The 24,148-nt window shown below is 38.5% G+C and overlaps 1 protein-coding gene across 2 annotated transcripts in view; it reads left to right on the top strand.

Annotated features, from left to right (window-relative positions):
• Positions 1–24,148, top strand: part of LOC142158542 (amphiphysin-like) — a 176,254-nt gene that overhangs the window by 97,595 nt on the left and 54,511 nt on the right. For both annotated transcript variants that reach the window (XM_075212577.1, XM_075212576.1), the window contains exons 4-9: positions 9,451–9,545; positions 9,930–10,025; positions 11,656–11,763; positions 13,666–13,751; positions 14,431–14,506; positions 18,620–18,702. In XM_075212577.1, coding sequence (XP_075068678.1) covers positions 9,451–9,545; positions 9,930–10,025; positions 11,656–11,763; positions 13,666–13,751; positions 14,431–14,506; positions 18,620–18,702 — 544 coding nt within the window. The remainder of the gene's footprint in view (positions 1–9,450; positions 9,546–9,929; positions 10,026–11,655; positions 11,764–13,665; positions 13,752–14,430; positions 14,507–18,619; positions 18,703–24,148) is intronic.

Here is a 24,148-nt window from a genome sequence, read left to right as displayed (position 1 = left end):
TTAACAAAGGAGTATATTATTATTATTATTATTATTATTATTATTATTATTATATATTATTATTAATTTTATTACTAATACTACTGTAACATTCTCTCATTTCTGAGCTCAAGATACTGTAACCTTAAGGCACCTCTAACCAGAATTGCAAGTTTCTCAGATAAATTTGAGATTGCAGGAATATTATTTTTGCTATGCAAGCAGACTTCCTATTAGTAAAGGTCCCCTAGAACAGCATAAAGTGCATGCCTTAGTAAATGACCTTCTTATGTTTATTTATAGAGGCATATCAGGGGAAATACAATTGCAATGCATATGGTCAAATTTATATGTTTTGTATTACATCAGTAACCCATGTCAAACAAGGACACACAGACACAAAAGCATACCTCCCAACTTTCCCAATTTAGAAAGGGCAAATTTGAGGGGCTGATTATCAGAACTTTTGTCCCAATTTGGGGACAGTTGTGAGATATGTCCCCTTCAGTGATACTCCACAAATGCTACATGTACCAGCAGCAGGTGCTTGAAGCTAGAGATGATCGGGCATGGTTTTTGGAAAACCGAACCCACCCGAACTTAGCACGCCCTCAGAACTGAAAGCGAGGCAAAATGTAATTGTTGCATCGTGGGATCTCGCAAGTTTTGGATTCTATAAGTGCCGCCTTCCACAGAGATCATGCGCCATTTCACAGAGAGACACAGAGGGGTAGCAGGGTTATTGGCAGTCTCCAGTGTAGTTGAGTTTCGTCATAGCTTAAACAGAAAGAGGAAGGGTGGCAGTGTTCTTCAAAGTCTCCAGTGACATTCTACAGAGATATATCTCAGCCAAAAATAGGAGAGGTGGTATTGTTCTGTTATGCACGTTTTGTCGCTATCCAATAACGATTGTTGAATCTCGATTTGTGTTTCAAACACACAAATATTTATTCTCAAAAAGTAGCAGAATAATTCAAGCGAAATAATAATAAGTACAGCCGTTACTTATCGCAGGCGCTCTGGATCCAGTGAACAATCATTCAGGTCTGAAGTCTGTGGTCAATATGACTAAACACTAGATGAAAAGCTCCTGCTTATATGCAAACAGAAATACAGTAAAACAATGCAGATGGTGTGGCTTGCTTCTATTGGTCCAGGCTTCAGGAAAGTCCAGGGGGTTGCAGATCATAGGCTAGTTCAAACTAAAGAATCCAAAGGTGGGGGTCATCTCTCCAGGGGATGTGCTCCTTTCTTCCCGCCAAGACTCCAGTTACAACTAGTCCATTAGCATTTTATAGTCATCATCATATTAAAGGTTTATTTCCTAACATCAATACCTAGAGTATGCAATGTGCGATCTCTACACCGATTGCACCGGACAGCTGCTGATGTAAAGGGGATTAATATGATACCAGACATAACACATTTCCTTTAACCTGTACCATATGTATTACTAATATGCATATAACTTATAATATTACACATAAACACTACTATATTCTGACATAAATAACTATGTGTTGCGACTATCATTAATGTGTGCTATTTACAAATGTGTGTGAAGGTGCGAATATGTGTAAAAGCGGAAAAACTGCTATTGCCACGTGTTGCGGCTGCGTACTCCCTTCCACGCCGTAGCGTGCAATACGCATCTTTTCAGACAAAGACAACCAAGTATGCTCGATATTAATTTAAATGACTTTATCCAATTTGCTGACTTCGACAGTTCAGTGCTGAAATAGAAATTCAAATAATAGGGCTGGCAGTGTTATTAAAAGTCTCCAGTCACATTCTACTGTGTCATAATTCACCCAGAAATAGGAGAGATGGCAGTGTTTACTGCTGAAACAGAAATTCAAATAATAGGGCTGGCAATATTCTTAAAAGTCTCCAGTGACAATCTACTGTGCAATAGCTCACACAGAAACAGGAGGGGTGGTTGTGTCCTTGTCACTCTCCAGCCTCCAGTCACATTGTTCTTGTCACTCTCCAGTCTTCAGTAACATTTTTCTTGTCACTCTCCACTCTCAGTGCCATTGGTCACACAGAAACAGGGGTAGCAGTGTTCTTGTCACTCTCCAGTCTTCAGTCACATTGTTCTTGTCACTCTCCAGTCTCAGTCATGATGATACTAATCCCTCTATGTCATGTGCTAAAGCCTATGTTCAAGTGCATAGTGGTTTTAAGTCAGGGAAACAAAGATATAAAAAACATTTTTTTTATCTTTTTAAAGATAAAAACACCCCTCTAATAAAGGTGAAAGTTTACTGTAGAAAAACAATCAAAAAAATTGACATTCTACTCAAAATACTAACAAGCATACCAGCATCAGCTAGCTCCCTTTTCTCAGCTAGATCCCAGCACCTGCAATCTACACTATCATCATCCCTATCATCTTCCCCCTCATCAGTGTGTACATCATCCTCACACAATACTTATTTTCCTGCTGGAAACCACCATTACAAAAGTCTCTGTACTTTGATGTAACTGCCGGTAACAGTCTTCCCCGTGAAATTTTTAGTTCATTCGATTTTTGGTCTATTCTTTTACAACAGACTAAATGTCAAAATGTTGTGCTGACTGATCTGCATCACCACTGGTTGTCATGGGAAAGCTAAGATTTTTCTTATCAGCGGTTGCCAAAGAAACTGAGGGATGATGAGTCGTCGTGTCATGTACCACTTGAGCTGTCAGCGTCCTGACCAGGAGCCCATTGGATCCCTTGAGATCTGGGTCAGTCTAAAAGAAAGTGAAGACATAGCTCTTAAACCTAGGCTCTTGCACAATTGGCAAAATGCAGTGATCCGATTTCAAGATGTTGATAACTCTCCGATCCTGGTGAAGCGAATAAAGTACTTGATGTACAAGTCCTATATAGTTAACGGAATTGCTTAGTTTCATCTCCTCCTTCAATTTCTCTAGCTGTTTTTCCAAAAGTCTACTTAGGGGAATCACTTGACTCAAGCTAACAGTGTCTGAACTCACTTCACAGGTGACTATTTAGAGAGGTTTCAGCACATTGCACAACACGGAAAGTATTCTCCACTGCGCTGGACTAAAGTACATTCCCCCCTCAAATTTAATTCTTCCATTTGCAGTGTTTGTAAAGCCACACCGACAACACCTTCCTCATCAATATCCTCACTAGTGATTGAAGTTACTCCTGCATCCATGTTGCCAAGGCTAAATGACTTCTCCCCTATCCAGGATTGCTCTGAGCAATTCTTGAGTGTTAGTTCCGCAGCTGCAGCTGCTCCTGCTGCTGGGGGTCGATCCTCAACCCAGAAGTAGACCAAGAAGAAGACTACTAGTAGTTTACAACAATTGACTGTTAAACAATTCTTTGCGAAAGGAGGCAAGTATAAAAGCTGTCACCCAGTCGCAAAGTGGATCACAGACGCCATGGTGACTATGCTAGTATTAGATCTGCGTCCAATATCCACTATTAATGCAACTGGTCTTAGACAGTTACTTGAGGTCTTCTGTCCCCGTTACCAAATTCCATCACGACACCATTTTATTAGAAAACCTATTCCTCACCTTTACCAGAAGGTAAAAATGTAATTATTGGGCTACAGAATGCCATTCTACTCACTGTACACTTAAACAGAACTGGGCAAACTAAAGATTATATGACGGTGACAGCCCACTGTGTTGATGAATTGCTTTCAGCAACAGGAATAGCAGCATGTACCCAACAAGGCCAGCTTATTCTGAGGCAGGCTACTCTGTGTATCAACGGCTTCACTAAGAGGCATACGGATGACAACCTGTTTGAAAACTAAGGAATATCAATGCAACATGACTTATCCCGTTTAGACTCTCCTGAGGATATGTAATTTATGATAATGCCAGTAATATTGTGAGACCATTACAGTTGGGTTAAATCCATAACATTCCCTGTTTTGTTCACAATCAACTTGGTGTTGCAGGGCTTTTTGAAAAATGAAAGGGACGTGCCGGAGATGCTGTCTGTGGCCCAAAAAATTTCAAGACATTTTTGCTATTCTGCAACAGCATGTAGGAAATTGCAGCAGCTGCAAGAACAATTTATTTTGCCCTGACACCAACTGAAGCAAGAGGTGGTAGCAATGTGGAATTCCACACTTTATATGTTTGTGAGGATGGAAGAACAGGGAAAAGCCATCCATGTTTAATCTACATGCCATGACACTGGGAATGAAAAGGGAAGGTATTTTAGTCCAGCGCAGTGGAGAATACTTTCCATGTTGTGCAAGGTGCTGAAACGATTCAAAGTAGTCATCTGTGCAGTGAGTTCAGACATTGCTAGCTTGAGCAAAGTGATTCCCTTAATTAGGACGAGATGAAACAAAGAAATTACGCTAAGTAGGTCGGACTTGTAGATGAAGTACTTTAATTGCTTCGCAAGGATTAAAGAGATATCAACTTCTGGAAATCGGATCACTACATTATGGCGATTATGCTTGATCCTAGGTTAAGAGCTATGTCTTCTCTTTCTTTTCAACTGTCCCAGATCACAAGAGATGCAATGAGCTCCTAGTGAGCGAGTTGACACCTGAAGTGGTACCTGACATGACAGCATCCCCTCCTTCAGTTTCTCAGAATACTGCTGCTAGGAAAAAACTAAGCTTTCCTAAGAGACCCAAGAATGATGCAGATGATTCAGCAGAACATTTTGACATCTGGTCTGGTCTGAAAGAATTGCCCAAAAATTGTGGAAGCTTTGCCGTATTGAAAACTGATCCTACTATCAACATCCTAATATTGATGGAGGATTATTTTAATGACAGCCTAAAGTTAGACATGTCAGACTTTACATACTGGGAGAAAAAAAGGCAATTTGGAGACCCATGTACAATCTCCCTTTGCAATACTTAAGCTGACCACCCTTCATTGTGTACTCGGAAAGAGTTTTCAGCACAGCTGAGAACCTTGTCAGCAATTGGTGTAGGAGGCTACTTTCTAAAATTGAGGAAAAGATGATTAAGCTCATTGTTAGGTTGTTTTGTGGGGGGCCCAAACAAAGCAAGCATTCAGCCACATAAGTGGCACTCCTTGTCGCTGAAGTGCAAAGTTTGTTAAAGTGTATTTGTCCTTTTTAAGATCCATTATAAGGGTAGGTGTGAGAGTCCTAAGGACAATTCCATCTTGCACCACTTTTTTTCAGCTACCGCTTTGTGCCAATGTTACCTACATGTGATATAAGTGCTAAAGTTTGTTTTCAATCATCCTTTCATTTGCTTCTCTCTCGTACATGTGACCACATAGTTTGTTTTTCACTGGGTTACCATCTCCAACTGTGTTATAGGGGTGCTCTGGGTGACGGCGATCTCCTCGTCTTTATTTTCCAAATCTTTGTCTGCAGGGGCCGGTGACAAACTCATTTGGTTTCTTAGGTCTGTTCTTTAAACTGGACATATTTATCATCCTGCCTTAGGGCCTCCTCTGTATTATTCTTCTGGAGCGCAGTTTATCTCTCGTGTACAAGCTCTCTTAAATCCGTTATCTTATCCAGTGGATCGTGTTTTAATTTAAGTACGGTCCCCTCATCTACATCTATATATTGGTTTAAATCTGTTCAATGCAGCGTATTCCAACATGATGGATTACATACTACCTACACTTTCCGCGTCACACAGTCTGTCTGAAGCAGATGTAATGCCACTCCAGTTGTAATATCCATTCCTGTATCTACATATGTTTGGCAGTTCTTCAGGGATGAGAGTGAGGTATCCACAGAGGAGAAGCATGAGCAGACATGGTTTAATAATGTAGAGTTCATTGACAGCACTGTTGGGTTTAAGGCAGCTAAGCTATTGGTAGCTTGTTTTGTGGGGGCCCAAACAAACCAAACACTTCAGCCACAAAAGTGGCACTGCTTGTTGCAGGAGTGCTTGCTTTGTTAAACTGTACATGTCCTTTTCAATATCTTACATAAGAGTGGGTGGGAGGCCTCAAGGACAATTCTATCTTGCACCTCTTCTCTTTTTTGCCACTGCTGTGTGACAATGTTTCCTAGATGTGCTATGAAATGCCGTGTGTTTGTGTCATTGCTCTGTCGCTGAGCATCCAGCCAGCTCGCTGCAGTCTTTGTCTGAAAGTGGATGAAGATAATATTGTGACCTGTGAGGTGACCAAAATTGACTGGAAATAACTGGAAATTAATTAATAATTAATTAATTAATAATGTAGGAACAAAAAAGAGCAAAATGATGTGATTTTAGCATATTTTAGCTATTTTTCTAAAAAATATAGATCCAAAACCAAAATACGCCAGGACGGTTTTGCCAAAATAAAAACGAAAACACAAACTTAATCCAGATCCAAAACCAAAACCAAAACACGAAAGTCAGTGAACATCTCTACTTAAAGCATGGATGGGATGACGTTTTATATCGACGTAGACACATAGGGGGACTCCAACTTCCACACTTCCCCTCATACCATAACGCGGTGATGTTGGGAAGGATCCTGGAGTCGTCAAACGCTAATAGTGAGAAGCAGTGGATCATTATTGAAGGATCACACCTTCCTTCCTCACCTCTATATACTCCATGGTTAAGCAAACTACCTATCATCAGACACCCCATAATTGGTCCTACCATTTTAGTATGGTCCAGATTTCGGATCCTTCCACACCTCTCCTCTATTATTTCACCACTGACCCTCTTATCTGATAATCCTCTTTTCCCCCCGGGCATACAAACTGGTCCCTTTAAGACATGGATGCGCGCTGGGATTACACTTGTCGGCCAGCTAATAAATTCCACAGGTGTGTCCTCTTTTCTTGAGATCCAGGCCAAGTGGGAGCTTCCGGGATTGGAAATATGGAGATACTTCCAGATCAAGCACTTCCTGACCTCGGGATTACCTCGTAATGATATAACTAGAGCCCTCACAGTGTTTGAAACGTGGTGTCTAGCTGATGCTTGTCTTCCCCACCTGTTCTCCAACATCTACAAACTACTTATAGAAAACCTTTTTAGCTCCTTACCCAAATTCACCACTGCTTGGCAGCAAGATCTGGGAGAGCAGGTCTGTAAAGCAGACTGGTCAGCCATTTTTGAGACCACACATGCTTGTTCTGCTAGTGTCTCTGTAATAGAAACTCACTACAAGGTTCTAAAAAGATGGTATAGGTGCCAAGCCCAACCAGCAAACTTTTACTGGGGTGTTTCTGACTCCTGTTGGAGATGCCAGAATGCCCGGGGCACTACTATGCATATCTGGTGGGATTGTGAAGCACTCCGACCTTTCTGGTCCAAGGTCATGAAGGTCTCAGTTGAAATATTAGGAGATGTGGTTCCTGATCGTTCCGCCTTCTGGCTTCTCAACAAGATCGACGTCATAATTTCCAGGTTTAAAAAAAACATTTTACGTTATCTGGTTTCGGCTGCGAAAGCAGTGATTCCAACCCATTGGAGATCTTCTAACCCCCCAACCATCCGGGAGTGGTTCCAGAGATTGGAGTTTTATAGAGTTCTGAACGAGCTTTTACTCTCATCTGCTGATAAATTTACTGAATATTACTCCATTTGGGGCCCATGGCTCAAATTCCAAGACTCCGATAAATGTAATCATTTGAACAAACCAGTTCTCTCACCTACTCTCCTTGCTAGGACTTGAATTGTTTATTTACACAATCTGTACTAGGAAACATTGCCCCCCCTTACCTTCCTCTCCTTTATCCCCGTCTCTGCCTTTTCCTTTTTCTCTTTTCCTTCTTCTTCTATTGTAACATTTATTTGAATGTGTTATTATGGCATTTTTTTATTAATGAGGTGGTTTTGTTATCCACTTATCTGTTCTTGTGAATCTCTGTTGAAACTGCCTTAAAAACTTTACTAAAGATAAATTACATAAAGCATGGAAGGGGTGTTGTTGGGGTAGTGGAAGGCTCAGCACTTCCCAAGTGCAGGACATATTTTGGGGGACTGACATGTCCCAGTGACGTGTGGCCACACACCCATCTCTTGCATGGTCTCTTACTCTATCCCAAATTCATGATATGGGTTTGTCATTATTACATGCAGTGCCTTTGTACCTGTTAATGTTTCTATTAATTTAGTGTCAGTGTCACGAGCCGCGGCGGTACTCACAGCCGCCGCTGCTCGCTTCTGGCTCCCTCTGGCGTCCTGGCCGTCACCTTGACGACCGGGACGTCATTTCCGCCTGGGTCCCGACCATAGCCAAGGCAACAGTCGGACGCTAGACTTCCCCAGCGCCGTGTCCTGGCAAGTGAGAGTAGCCAGGCGCGTGCGTGCAGCACTCCACCTGTGGGTTAATTTATCTGGCAGGGGCTGGGTGTTATTCTGAGTGTGCTCTGATTGGCTACCTATAGTATTTAAGGCAGTGAGGTCTGAAGCCTCACTGCCGGTTATAGCTTCTCTGCCACAGTACTGCTGACCTGCTTGATCCTAGTACCTGCCTTTGATCCTGTCCCTGTCCCGTGGACACTCTATTGGATTTCCCGTGTATGACCCCCTTGTTTGGATTTTGACCCTGCCTGTTTGCTCGTGACCCTGACCTTTCTTGCCTGTATCTTGACCTTGCTACTGTGCCTGTGACCTCTGACCTTGGCTTGTCTATTGGATTCGCTGTCTGCTGCCGGCCTTGACCCTTGCTTGGACTTCACTCCGCTTTCTTGGGTTCTCCCCAGCCGGTACGTACTTCATGACCCTCTGCTAGTCTGCGGCCAAGTCTGTCCCCACCACTAGGGGCTCCAGTGAACACCTGACTGGCAGAGCAGACTCCGGGTTGTGCTGTACCGGCTAGAGGGGTTCCTAACAGTCAGTCCCAATAAAATACAATTTCTAGTACAATGTGTACCTGGTTAGTTTAAAAGGAATCCGGTTGAAAGAATTGGTTGATCATTTCCAATAACCACGAGAACATGGAAGTATCAGGTCATTTTACCAGAGGAAAAGAAACTCAGTCGAAACTGATCTGCCAGAATATTCTCTCTTTGAAACTCATATAAATTTCTTACCAAACAGCACAAAGTGAGGCACTTCTCTGCGCCTTGCCAACATTCAGCAAGGAATGCGGTGGTCAAGCCAAAATACTCCCATGAGTATACACACCCACATTCCCAGCATCTTGGCATAAGCCAGACACTTAAATGTGTAAGGATAGCGCAAAACAGTCACACAACATCACAAAAAGACTGCAGCTTTTTGCAGTACATGATCCTGTATCCATAATTTTTTCATTTGACTAAATAAATGGTTTCTCTGACTATCAGCCAAGTTTTGTTTTTGTTTATATTTGGTCGGTTATATAATCATAACTGTAATATTTATTTTGTATATTTGTTGCAGTAAAATCATGGTAAAATCAATTGTCAACAAGTTAACCAGTTACAAAGGAAGTGGCCAAAAATGTGAGAGTGGTCCATGGTGTTTGATGTGATGGATCTTATGGATTACAGTAGAAGTAATTATTTATTTATTTATTTATTTAATCAATGTATTTGTTTATTTATTTTAGGCATGCAAGAGGCCTCTTTAAAGCTTACAGAATCTCTTCATGAAGTTTATGAACCTGAATGGTATGGAAGAGATGATGTTAAACTGGTAGGAGAAGTAAGTGTTCAAGAACATGGAATATTCTAATTTTGCTTAAGTATTACACAATACATCATCAGTGGTATAATATAGATGGCAACTAACATCAACTGACAGCTATCTTGGGATACTGGAAAAAACCCTCAGCAAAATGAGGTGATCACTTTATTTTTAGATTCATTTGTATCCCACCCCCTTTTCCAGTTTTTCTACTAGGTAGATTTTTTTTTATTTAAAAGAGCCCTGATAATAATGATATAATAGCTGTTTACAATATTAAAATAATTGATATTAGTGCTGATTGCTTGCACAGGTATGAAGTTGTTCAGTTAAACGTACTTTCACTCACTATTTACTGGCTCTTTTTTTTTTCATGTATCATTTCTTATATTGTCATTACAGAAATGTGATGCACTCTGGGAAGATTTTCACCAAAAATTAGTGGATGGAGCCTTGTTAACACTTGATACATATTTAGGACAGTTTCCAGACATAAAGGTATGTATGCATGAATATAACACATAACTTATAGCATACATGTGAAAGGAGCCTCATTTTATTACTGTTGAAGGACACTGTACCTTGCTCTTTCTAAATCTTAGTCTGTGGCATATTACTTGTCTCCATTCCAACCCTCACATCATGACACTGTCCCTGTCCTTACTTACAAAATCATATGATTAAGCAGGTCAAGCATTATAAGCGCATCGTAATGTGGTAGAGATGCCAGTTAATACCATTAAATTGACAATGCTGGCATTTTAGCTTAGATTAAAATAAATAGAAATTAAAACAGTACCTAAGCACCAGCACTCATAGCCTAGGCTGATTACATTGTTTGGGGACAATGAGCGCAGGGTCCACTGCCAAAGCTTCACAAGCTCAAGGCTATGATAGGTTGGTCTGGTAACACTATGGGCCTGATTCAATAAGGAAAGTAAAGCAAAGAAAATGAGTAACTTTTCACCTGGGCAAAACCATGTTTCATTGGAGGGGGAGATAAATTAAAAATGTGGGGACAGATTTATAATTGGAGTAGGAAATGTCCTAGATAAACTTCAAATGTCAGTGTAACAATAAAGCTATGAAGTATTTGTTTCCTATGTGAAAAAAACAACCAGTGTTTTCCTTATGTGCAAAATAATAAACTAATTTGCACCCCTTGCATTGTAACATGGTTCTATCCAAGAGAAAACTATTTTTTTTTACTTACTTTCCTTAATGACTGAGACCCTATAACTATAACAGGAAACCAACAGTGTGGGGTCCATGTCATAATGTGACACAGAGATCCCACATTCCGGAGGGGAGATCCAAAAGGCCCACCCCTTCCTGTCCAATACACAACCTCATATGTACAGTATATATACATAATCTTCATATGCAACATAACTTAACAAAGCCTAAAACAAAGCAAACTTAATTGACTAACACCAATGACATTACATTATTTGGAGTGAATTACAGGGGAGCACTTACAAAAAAAATTCTGTGGTTACTTGAAAGAATTAACTATTTATCTGTAAATATTTATGTCATGGTTTTTTTTAGGCAAAATGCAGATTGTGTGTTGGCATGTGCTCTAATAATACCACTTGTTTATACTACAATCTCTTACATAAACTTATATAAATTACATGAAGAATGAGAGCTAGTTATTCAGAGATGGCAGCCAATAGAGGGAGTGCTGTGTAACTACATTTCAGTTGAAGACTACCCACTGAAGGCACTGTTTCCAGCCTTCAAAATGTAAAAGATTAGTAAATTAGGAGCAGATAAATGTTCCAAACTTGTTTTTTTCCATTGGTGTATGGGTATTAATATTCTCAGATGAAGAAGAGGAAGACACCTGGCCTTAAAACAGAATTGTCATGATTAAGCCCAACTCTTTTGGATCTAGTGTCCTCTAGAGTGACCATTCTCTGAGTCTGGCAGTTGGTTCCCTTTTAGCAGGGAGCCAACATCTCCAGCAAGAGGGACTGCAGATCAAAATAATTAAAGCTATTAGAAATAATGAATGAAGTCTATAGTTCAATTTTATTTTTAATTTCATGATACCCACTTTAACGAATTGTTGCTAATAAATCTGTCCAGAAGAACTGACACTCTTTTTAATTATTATTTAAAGAACCGAATTGCCAAGCGGAGCCGAAAGCTTGTTGATTATGATAGTGCAAGACATCATTTGGAAGCATTACAGAACGCCAAGAGAAGAGATGAAGGGAGGATCACAAAGGTAATTCACAAATTCTCAAGAAAATAAATATTTAAGACGAGATATCATACACATGTTTTATATATTTCTCATATTTTCATGTCATGAAATAATGTTTGCTTTTAGCATCCTTATTTGTACAAATGATGTATTTAATAAACAATCAGTGCCTTGGGATAGAGCATGGTAACCTACAAGCGAATATAGTTTTCAACCCATAGGGGTTATATACTCAATTTGAGGGTTGGTAATTGTTATTGCCATTAACCAGTCAAGGTTTCATCTGCTTCTGGTAGATTTCTGTAATAGCCAGGAGTCAACATTTACAAGTAGAGGGTACTACCAAAGGGTATATCTGCTTTGACAAATTACCTTCAAAGTGGTCATATTTTCAATACTTGATGGGTAATATACTAACACAATTAGCTATTACATATTTACTACATTTCATTGTTTGTTTTTCTCTCCTAGTAACCTCACTTGACAAGTAAAAGTAAGAATGTCTGTAAATACAGTAGTTTTAATTTAGCTAATTTCTGTGGGGTTTTATATAACAAAACCAATGTTAGCAGTTAAGAGACAGATTAAAGGCATAATGTATTATCAAATCTGGAGCAGTATATCATTCAGGACAATTACCAATACTAATTGTGGTACTCCTTTATAAAAGTCAAATGCTAAAAACTTTTGTTAATTGTGATATTCACATATATAAAATACAAATATCACAGAATAGGAAACAGTGCACTTTAGATTTTTGCCATTATTGTGTACATATATTTAATTTGAAGATAGCACAACCTCCCATAGGGAGCACTGAATTTTTGGTGTGTATATGATTCAGGACAGTTGATTAAGGACATTGAAGCTAGAACTTTGGCCATTCAATCCCTCAGAAGAGAGAGAAAGGAGAGATGCTGTGAGCAATGTATCACGGTGCTGGCAACTCCAAGGAAAGAACCACTTGGGTGGGTAGCTATCAGAGACACGTCCAGCCAAGCCGCTTAGTCCTGAGAGAACTGGTCGTAAGGTACAAACTGAAGTTAAATGATTGGAGAAAATAGAATAGTGAGGGTCAAAGCCAAGGTCAAAAGAGTGGAGAAGGTAGAATTATGAAGTACAGTGCAACAAAACAAGTTTTTTCAAAGCACAATCAGAGAAATCCAAACAAAACGTTTGGTAGAACTGGAGGACTTTTTAAACACTACAAACAGGTGAGATAAATGTTCTGATTGACTTGAACTTTTCACTGTAGGACTGGCTGCAAAGTAGGGAAAGCTGTGCATTAGCCCAGGTAAGGTGACTAGCTAGATTACTACTCTTAGCAGAGTGCTGATTATAGGAATTGAGAGAAAATGTTTGTAGCTGTCATTGTGAATCTTTTTTGACTCATGTTGGTTGCTCTTTGAAGAATAATTCTTTAATACAGTTATTGAGTGTCTGAATCCTCACAAAATGTGTCTAATATATTAATTAATATTTCATAGTATAAGATGCACAACCCAGAAAAAATATCAGGTTTTGGTTCTGTGGAAAAGAAAGGTTGGAAACAGGTAGAATAGGTAGAATAACAGTGGATACAAACATATGTCAGTAAGTGAATATACAGAGAATATCTTATTTACGGATTGTGAGATTAAATTGTAGCACCTGAACGAAACCCTTGCAAGCACGGGGAGAACACACAAACTATATGCAGATAGTGCACTGGTCTTAATCACCCCTAATGCCCTAGTGTTGTAAACGGAATGTTAATCTATCCCACAATATACTGTGGCACTATCAGGTCACCACCTAGTGACTGTGTGATATTACTACAAGCAAAAAGAGAGTAACCAACTTAAAATGAATTGTAAATTGTAGATAAATTAACATTTTTGGATGTTGAATTATATTCAGTAATTACTTGTTAATTTATTTTAGGCAGAAGAAGAGTTTCAGAAGGCCCAGAAAGTCTTTGAAGATTTCAATACAGATTTACAAGAGGAATTACCATCTTTATGGTCCAGGTACTGTGTGACATGTCTACACCAAGTATCTTTTGACACTAGAGTCTCTTATCTACCTAGCTTAGGGAGGCTGAGATACTGTAGACTCTCTTTTAGTGTTTCCTATCCAGGAAGTCTAACAGTGGACTCCCTCTTCTGGTAAAACACCAACAAATGACTCTTTTCTCCTTTATTAAAGTGACCTTAGAATTAGGGCCACCAATAGCTGGTAAAAGGGAGGCCAAAATATGGGACCTAAGTGACCGGTGGTAGGGGAGGGCACCAGGCTCCCACACTCCTTCACACTTGTAGCTGCCATGAGCTGCCAGGAGCTATCTGCAACATCTAGCAGACAGCCCCAGCTGACTTAATCATTGTGGAAGACAGAAAGCTGATTGTATAGTGAACTCCTAGTATAAGCTTTCTGGTACTGGTACTACAGATAATCCTGTTCCATAATGGAGCTACATGGACATCTAGTTTAAAACATTAATGTCAGTAGATTAAAAATTTAAAAAGAATAGATTTTTATCTACACAGCACAGATATTTTTTATGTGAAATTTGAATTTCATTAGTACATAATATACAAATATCCAATAATGCGTGAACTAATTTTTTGTCTAAAAAAATACATTGAAAATATACAAGTGTATTCTTTTGTTTTTCACGCCTCCTTTTGTGATTCTTCAATAACTCAGACGAATTGGATTCTACGTAAACACTTTCCAAAACATAACTGGCCTGGAAGCAAAGTTTCATAAGGAAATCACAGGGGTGAGTATTTTTTTTTTTATTGGAATAAATATGTTCTCAAAAATATAAAAACTGAATTATACAATTTATAGTTAATTTTTAAAGCTTTAATAAAAACAAATATCAGTATTGCAACTGAAACTAATTAAAATATTTATAGATTTACTTTTTCCATTGTCTGTTTCAGTAGTTAATATTAGGAAAACATTTCCCTTACTCTCAATATCAGTAACAGCAACATATGAATGCAGACATACACAATTACATCATCAATAGCGCATAACAAGAATTATGGGCTTACAAAATCAATATCCTGTAGATCAAGGACTACAAATTTAATTATGTGAACGTAATGTTATATAAATGCTGAGATTATAGCTAAAACTCCAGCAGTTGATACTAATGAATGAAGTTCTATCTGCTAGAAGAATCAATACACAAACAGCCAATGAGAAGTTGTTAGATATTGCTGCTGGTATCATAATTATCGTCACATCATAATCTTTACACTAGGCCTCCGCTATCTGCAAAAGATACACTTCCTAAGAAGCATGTTTGTGGATGAGTCTCATTAGGTCACATCTGGCCTTTACTGTCGTCAACTTCTACTTGTCTGCTCCTGTTCTACATCTCTAGGCATAAGGGGCTGCAGGTCTAAATCTATATATGGACATATTTTTCGTGTACATGTGCAGTACAGGAAATATGCATATTTAGGCCACTTACATTTACATCCAATGATAAAAGAAGGAGGACCATAGTGGATAGTGCTGCTATTGGATGTATATTTGCAAAGAACTATGTGATATATAGTTCATTGCCACAATCATTGCACATAATGTTGTGCTACCCTTCCCCCCTAGAACTGCGTTTTGAAAAGATACACAGCCAGAAAACTACTACTGGGACTTATAAAAGCTGCAAAATGCATCTGTGTGATCACTAATAAAACAGAAACACAGACACATTTCTTGGGCAAGTGTTAAGCTGGATACTCACTACAGAAAATTTCTCCTGATTTTTAATGATTTTACCAACGACTGTAAGTCTCGATCAGCATGCCGATTCATGCTAATATACTTACATGATTTTGCACGATTTACCTTCAGATCGGGGCTCTTCATCTGTCTTAACCAACTGCTGAAAAGATCGTCACTCTGTATACTCTATGGTGATCTGCCTACACTTGGTCGTGAGTGCATACACACTTTAGAATTTGCCCAACATTGTTCCATCGTTTATAGGGATTTTTAGTCCAGTTATAAAATCAATTGAAATGATACGATTCTTTGGTACGATAAAACATGATCATGGGAGCGTGCACACTAGTGCAATATCGGACGTAACAGTCATTTATCTTGTGATTGGCACGTAATAGTTTTATTAAAAATATAAAAAAAAATTGGAATTATCAAGTCAGAACAGCCGGTGACAAAATGGAAGTCCAACTTGCTAATTACATTAAAAAAAATATCAGTGCTATAAAAATGGACACTATAGTTAATAAGAATAGGATACTGCCGTAGGTTACATTGCCAATATGTTGTTAATCCAATGAGTTACATATATATAAGCAATTTATGCTGATTTTAACTTCTTTCTTCATTCTTAAAGTTTTCTTTAATTTCTGATTATAGGGGATTTTTTATGTCTCTTTGTCTATTGAATGTTTGGTGTCTTTTATACATTGTACGACATTGAAAAACCTTTCCATGTAAGAAATGAAAACACATTCTAACAACATTAATTTTATATATTTTATGAGTATTTAATTACATTACTATTTTATTATTTCTGTATGGATGATCATTTCACAGACTCATGTTGGTTGCTCTTTGAAGAATAATTCTTTAATACAATTATTGAAAAAACATGGTCCCAGACTGTGACTGTAGACCAGCTAGAGCCTTTATTTCTCTTTGTAGCTGATTCCCCTTTTAGAACATTTTACTGAGAGGCAAATTATTTTCTTCGCTTTGTAACTTTGAGCACAGGCATGAAAGTCACTGCAGGATGGCAGGGACAGATTTGTAAGCTGTAAAGTTAAAGGCTTGTGCATTTTTACACTCTAGAGCTTTATGGAAATATGGAGAATTAATGGGGTGCAATTTGCACGAGTTTAAACTGGCTGCTTGTGTTATTTATTTATTGAGGAGCTGTTATTTTGGGATCACTTTAAAATCTGCTTCTTATTTCACTACATATATTCTGGTAAGCGGAAGTGTTGCATATTTATTGCCTAAATAAATTCAAGCATCCCAATTGTGCCATATTTAAACTGTGCATGTAAGTAATTGCAGCATTATTGTTTATTGGTTTTCTCAACTGAGTGTTCCCCAAAAAAATGCATTTTATTAGATTGAGCCATCAAATATTTATATATCTAGCACTGCAATGGATCCAATGAAACATGTAAAGAAAAGAAAATAGCAACTGAAGCATTTAGTACCTAAGGACTACTTGAACCTTATCATTTCCATTATGTTTTATATAGTTATGTTGAAACATTTATGCTCTATAGCTATAAAACAATAAATGGAATGCTCATGGGGAAGTAACATTAAGTCAATCAATTGTACAAAAGAAAACAACAAACTGCGTATAGCTGTTTAAACCCAGTGGATGCTTGATCCCACAAAGGTCCATAGACAGTGTCCTCCTACAATGTTTGGGCTAGGGGTGCTGAACCTAAGGTACCATAGTACAGATTCTTAACAGGGACCACATCCCCCCACTTCCCCCCCATAAAAAAGACAGGAAAAATAAAATAGCTACCCAAATAGATATGCTGGGAAATAGTAATTTTTATCCTGAAAAAGTGACCAAGAATCACAAACAGCGTTGATGCACTGCCACTGGTTTTTTTTTACAATCGATTCTTCTACAACAACTTTGATCTCCTGTTTCATTGCTTTCTGTCTAATTGATCCAGCAGGTGAAACTTTGTTTAAGCCTCAACTGGTGTTCTGCATATAAGATTGTGGACACCTACCTTAATTGGTGAGTGTTAAATCTCACCTTTTACTGGCATATGTGCACAATTTAGTCACATCCTCTATTCTCTTCTTCCCTAATGAATTTAATAGAACCTGTTAGAATATTATTATATGTAACAAACCCAAGAGAGGTAATCTGCCCTCTGATGGAAAGGATAGATGAATTCATTACAATATCAGTATTTAGAGTGAATAAAGAAAATGGCTATGACATTAACCTGACAATCTTCCTACAGTTGCATGACCAAGAGGTACCCATGCATGACCTATATAATAATCTGTTAATGTCCACATGAAAAATATGGCATTTGCTGAGACATATATCCAATTTAAATTAGCATGTCTCTCCAATTCTGCTCATGCTAAAAACTTCCAAAATGACATGGCTGCCTACCACTTTGCGCATGTAGAAATGCCAAAATGAAATCCTTTGGGCAATTCTTAGATAAGACAATTAAAAAGCCTATATATAACAATAGCAAAAGCACAGGAAAATTTGAGATCATAACCCCTTTGGCCTGGCTAAACTGCAGGCACCACAATATGTTCACATGGTCTCAAAAATCCTATACTATCTTGATTGGAATAACTCCCTGCTATCCAACAAACCCCCAAAGTACAAGGCAATTTCTGAAAATACGCAAATGACTTTTGGGTGGTAGTCCTAGGCTCAGGGCAGGAATGTAGTCAATGTCTTCCACATTGAAAATCATGAAATAAATATGACTTTAACAAAATATAAAGTTTGGGGTAAGGGTCTTGCTGTACTGTATATTCTAATGAATTTGGGGAGATGTTCTTGCTGTTTATTGCAATTACTTGGCTTATAAAAGTTTTTATGAATATTAAGGTATATTAAAAACTGAATATTTCAGTGAGCATTTAGAAATTGAACAATATGGTGAGTTGATGGCCCATGACTTTGAACTTCACCACTAGATGGCTGTTTTTAGATTAGTGCATAATGGACATTGTCATTATAAGATTTACTGGATTGATGTTCTTTAAAAAAGTACCAGATTTATAGTTTTGCACTGTGCTTAGGATGTAGTAGTGAACAGTGTTGCAATATTAATACCTGTGTATGTTATATTCCTTTAAATACATTATTTATTTTTTTATTTTGCTCTCTTGACAGCTTTGTCACAAGTTGTATGAGGTTATGACAAAATTAGGAGACCAACATGCTGATAAGGCCTTTACTATTCAAGGAGCACCAAGGTAGGTAACTATATATGCAGCATAGATGAATACTATGATCATATGGATAACAATGCTTTTTCAAAAAGGAAAAGTGTGATTAGCGTTTATCATTTATTAGCATTTATTTTGTTTAATAATGACCTCCTCAGTGTCACCATGCAGTCCACTCGGCCTTCAAGCATGCTCTCATCTACACTATTCTTAAGAAACCTTCCTTCGACCCATCCTCTCTCTCCAACTATCACCCAATGTCTCTGCTTCCCTTTGCTTCTAAAATTCTCAAATGGTTTGTCTTCAATCTTCTGACCCACTCTCTCTCTTCCCATTCTTTTTTTGACCCAATTCAGTCTGGCTTCCGTCACCTTCACTCAACTGAAACTGCCCTCACTAAAGTAACAGGTGACTTATGCTCAGCTTAGTCCAAAGGTCAATTCTTTCTTCTCGTACTGTTTGACCTCTCTGCTGCTTTTGACACCATTGATCATTCTTTTCTCCTCACCACCCTTCATTCCCTAGGCCTTCATAAAACAGTTCTCTCACTAATTCTGCAGCGCTGTACAGAAAACTCACTCACATCAGTCCCTGCCCATTGGAACTTACAGTCTAAATTCCCTAACACACACACACACACACATACACACACAGACAGACAGACAGACTAGGGTCAATTTAATAGCAGCCAATTAATTTGTTTTTGGAGTGTGGGAGGAAACCCATGCAAACACGGGGAGAACATACAAACTCCACATAGATAAGGCCATGTTCGGGAATCGAACTTATAACCCCAGTGCTGAGAGGGAGAAGTACTAACCACTAAACCCCACTCTTTACCTTTCTATTGGAGTCCCCCAAGACTCCTTCCTTGGCTCTCTGCTCTTCTCTCTGTACCCCACCTCTCTCAGTGAACTCATTCAATAATTTGGCCTCCAATAGCACATCTATGCTGATGACACGCAAATCTATCTTTCCTTCACTTATTGGGAATAGTATTGAAGAAAAACAGTTAATGACCCAGCGTTCAATATGTGAATAGCTATATAAAAGCATATGTGTATAACACTAAAATGTCTGCTTGCACAAGTGACAGGTAATAAAGGTGTGAAGAATGTGGGATAATCACAATTTATTATTTACATCAAAATTAATGAGATTAAAAGGCGTTAACTGAATTGAGTCAATAATAAATATTGTAAATAATCAAGTATAAAAAACAATACAAAGGAGATTAAAAAATCTCTTGAAGTAGTCCAAAGGGATATAATCCATGGAGATCCCTATAGAAATCAACAAAATCCCTTGATGAGTGAGGACAATATCAACTGGTCAATTGAGAGACCCACAGAAAAAAACGATAGAAAGTCCAACAAAAGAATCAGTAAAAGATGACCCAAAATTTTTTTTTTTCTTCCTTTGACCTCTCTCCCGCCTTCCTAACTCAGGTATCTAGCTATCTCTCTGCTGTGACTACCTGGATGTCACAGCACTTCCTGAAATTCAACATTTCCAATTCCGAGCTCATCATCTTTCTTCCTAACAATGTTGTTATCCCTGACTGCTTTGGAATCACACTTTACTCAGCCCTCAGCTTTTTCCCTCATATCCAGTCCCTTTACCAAATCCTGCCTTGTCCTCCTTTGTCTCACGAAGCAGCCAAAATCCTGGTCCATTCCCTCATCATTTCTTGTCACGACAATTGCAACCTTCTTCTCACTGGTCTTCCTGACTCACATTTTTGACCTTCAATCCATAAGAATGCTGCAGCTAGGCTCATCTTCCTCCTTCACCGCACCTCTTCTGGTTCTCCTCTGCGTAAATCTCTTCATTGGCTCCCTATTTGTTCCAGAATTCAGTTTAAGCTCCTAACCCTCATGTACAAAGTCCTTACCAACACTTCTCCCCCTTACATTTCTGATCTTGTCTTGAGGTACATACATACCCAGCCTCTGACCTCCGCCTCATTCACCTCTCATTACCACCTCCCATGCTCACCTCCAAGACTTCTACCATGCTGCCCCTAAACTTTGGGACACCCTATCCCGTCTCATTCAACTCTCCTCCAATCTTCAGTCCTTCAAATGCTCACTTAAAACTCACCCTTTCAAACCCACCTATCCTATCACCAGGGTCCTAACCATTCTATCCATCACCTCCTCTTCCTCGTCTGCCATCTCCATCTCTTCCCAGTTGGTCAAACTGTCTCCCAACACCCCTCCCTCTAGCATGTAATCTCTCATGGGCAGGGTCCTCTCTACCTATTGTTTCACGTCTGTCTACTGTCTGACTCCCTCGTTTATCCTGTCACTTCTTTTGATGTACTATGTGTGAGTCCCCATAACATTACTCACACTCATCTGTGTATATACTTATATGTATTACCTCATCTATTTGTTACTTGCTTCTGTATCCGGCGCTGCGGAATCTGTGGCGCCTTATAAATAAATTCATAATAATAATAATGTAACATGAGATTACAGAATATAGACATCTCAAATTTAAATTCATGCATAAATGTCAGAATCACTGCCATACTTAAAAATTGTTTCTAATGTCACATTGTTAAAAGAAAGTACATCATATTCAGCTTCTGAAGGAATACATACAGTATTTATATTGGTTTCTTGACTATTTAAAATGAAAATATCGAATACATTTGACACATTGTTCTGTACAGAAAAACCTTATTTCTCTGCATGTTAATACTTTTTTTAATATGAATAGAAGCGATACTGCTTGAGCTACAAAGGTAAAATCTAGTAGAATTATAAGTTTATTTGCTAACTCCATCAAAACCTTAAAAAAATAGTTTGAGTGGACTTAATAGACCTAAAATAAATTACAAAGTTTACTTACTTGCACTTGCTTATGGTCAGAGCAGGAAACTCCCACTTCTGCAATTGGGCCTCTTTTGCATTGTCAAAGACGGTCCCATATGAACTTCTCTAATGAAAATAAGAAATTTGCTGGGGAGGAACATTGACAAATCCAAACAATGCTCGATGGTGCATGATGGCGGTTTCCCTGCTTTGACCTTTAGATGCATTGGAGGAATCACTTAATCAATATATCCACCAAGCACCTGTAAGTAAACCTTTATATTTTATTTTAGGTTACCAAATTTCACCCAAACAACAGTTTTAGTTTTGTAAGGAATTAAGCTTTAAGTTTGTTTTTCTGTAGATATAAGCAAATGTTTCGAAATCTTTCAGTAAAATTTTCAACTTGTTCTACATTTAGTGATGAAATGGTTCATGTTTTGCCAGAAGAATTTGACTGCAAGTGTTCCCAGTCACACTCCAGCTACTCCATACAGCAGAATGAATAGTCAACCCAACTCCATTTACAGACTATACATTGTGCAAAATGCAAATTTGCACATACAGTACTGAATAGAATTCTGCTGAATGACATAGCAAAACAGAACTCAAGGGCTATATCGTTGGAACTTTACATCTCTGCAAATAAAAAAATACATATTTATAACAAAAAACAGAATCACTTGAGAATAACCTGCTTTCACCAGCAATAGGGATTTTTGCCTTATGATAAATCTGAATGGGTACTATGTAGTTAAACTTGTTTGATTTACCTACAGACAATTTATATATAACTATACAACATCAGCTTGCAGTCAGATATAAATAATATAACAGCAGGGAGTTCTGCTTATTGTAAGCACAATGAGACTAGCTGCACACTCAAACCCCTTTTAAGCTCGTGTCCCACAGGATAATTTCAGCATAATACTAGTATAGTCTAGTAATAGCAATATAGAAAGTCTCCAGTCGACTTTGTTAAAAAAGTGAATATTATAAAAAAATCATCAATGAATGATTAGCATTAATGAAACAACTACAGGCAAGATGAAAATTGGTAGACTTGGAACAAACAAGTTCAGAGAATGAGGAAACACCACCTTCTGTAACCTTGATGCCATACAAATTGTGCAATGTAATGAAGTAATAGAGAAATCTTCCTGATGAGTTTGGTGTCTCTATCACTTCAATCTTGGAACAGCACTCTTCAAATATGTCTCCTACACCTTCTTTTTAACCGTTGTTGGAATGGCTGAACAAGTTTAAGGGCTAGATTTACTAAGCTGCGGGTTTGAAAAAGTGTGGATGTTGCCTATAGCAACCAATCAGCTTCTAGCTGTCATTTTGTAGAAAGCACTAAATAAATGAAAGCTAGAAGCTGATTGGTTGCTATAGGCAACATCCCCACTTTTTCAAACCCGCAGCTTAGTAAATCTAGCCCTAAGTGTCTTTGACGAGATAATAAGCAGATTCACATTGTGATTGTGTGGTATAAACTTATAAACCCAATTTCTTTTTATATCTGACACTCAATTCTCCTTTACATTTTTTTCAAAACATTCTGTGATTTCAGGTGGACTTTTGGCAATTGTCCAATTAGAGTACCAAATTAATAATAAAAAGTCTGAGAACTTAATATTATTATTGTTAAGGCCCCCAGTATGAAAGCAACAAAAAGTATTGATAGTTACTGCAAACAGAGTATCTTTATTTTGAACAAAGGTCACACAGGTATTATAAAAAATGCAGTCAATGTTAATATAGGTATCACAAATCCAAAGGCACAACAGGTAGTGTTGGTGAGATGTATTGCAGAACTTAGAGTCAGACAGGCAGGGGTTAATGCAGAATAGTCTGGCTCTAATCTGATGGAGAGACCAGCTCATGGTAGCAGATAGTGAGTAACCAGATTATATTTGGCAGAATCAGGTCACGATACAAAGGCACATTGGATCAAACAGGAAATAAAGACTTGGTAATGCTGGTATCTGGGTATAACAGAGGGAGTGCAGGAACAAGGCAAAACTGGATATCAGGCACAAATGGGTAAGTGCAGATGCAGGTTACCAGGTTTAGCAGCGACTGGTGTCCAGGTATACAGATGAGGTATAGGCACAGACTGAATACCAGATTAGTCAGGAGGCATAAGCCACTGGATGTCAGGCATAAATAAGGGAAGTGCAGATGCAGGCTACCTGGTTAAGTCAGGTAACAGGAGGCACCAGATGATCCACAGCAGAATCAGGCAAATGAGGGTCAGGCAAGAAGCAATTCAGAAGCCGGGACATCCACAATTATACCAGGGAGTAAGCAGGAGGAAGGTCAAAAGAAGCTGGGTGTCTGGGACCACAGGCAAAGGTGCAATACTATGGCGCAGGCAAAAGTCAGATAATCGGGAAAACAGGCACAATAACACAGGAGTACTGACAGGGACCAGAAACAGCAAACAATTGATGAATTGCAAGAATCAATGTTCGGGACGGATATATAAGGCAGTGGAACAGGTGCAGGTGATGATCAGGGAAGGAGGTTAAATCCTGCAGGCGAGATGGAAATGTCCAATAGCAAAACAGCAGGACCTCTGGTAGCATAGAGGTACTGCAGATCAGATACAAATTAAAATCAGAGTCCTCACAATTATATATATAACA

The sequence above is a fragment of the Mixophyes fleayi genome, chromosome 5 (genome assembly GCF_038048845.1).
Source record: "Mixophyes fleayi isolate aMixFle1 chromosome 5, aMixFle1.hap1, whole genome shotgun sequence".
NCBI classification, from domain to species: Eukaryota; Metazoa; Chordata; class Amphibia; order Anura; family Limnodynastidae; genus Mixophyes; species Mixophyes fleayi.
The sequence above is the reverse complement of the archived record's forward strand: the minus strand, read 5'-3'. Positions and strand labels throughout refer to the sequence as shown.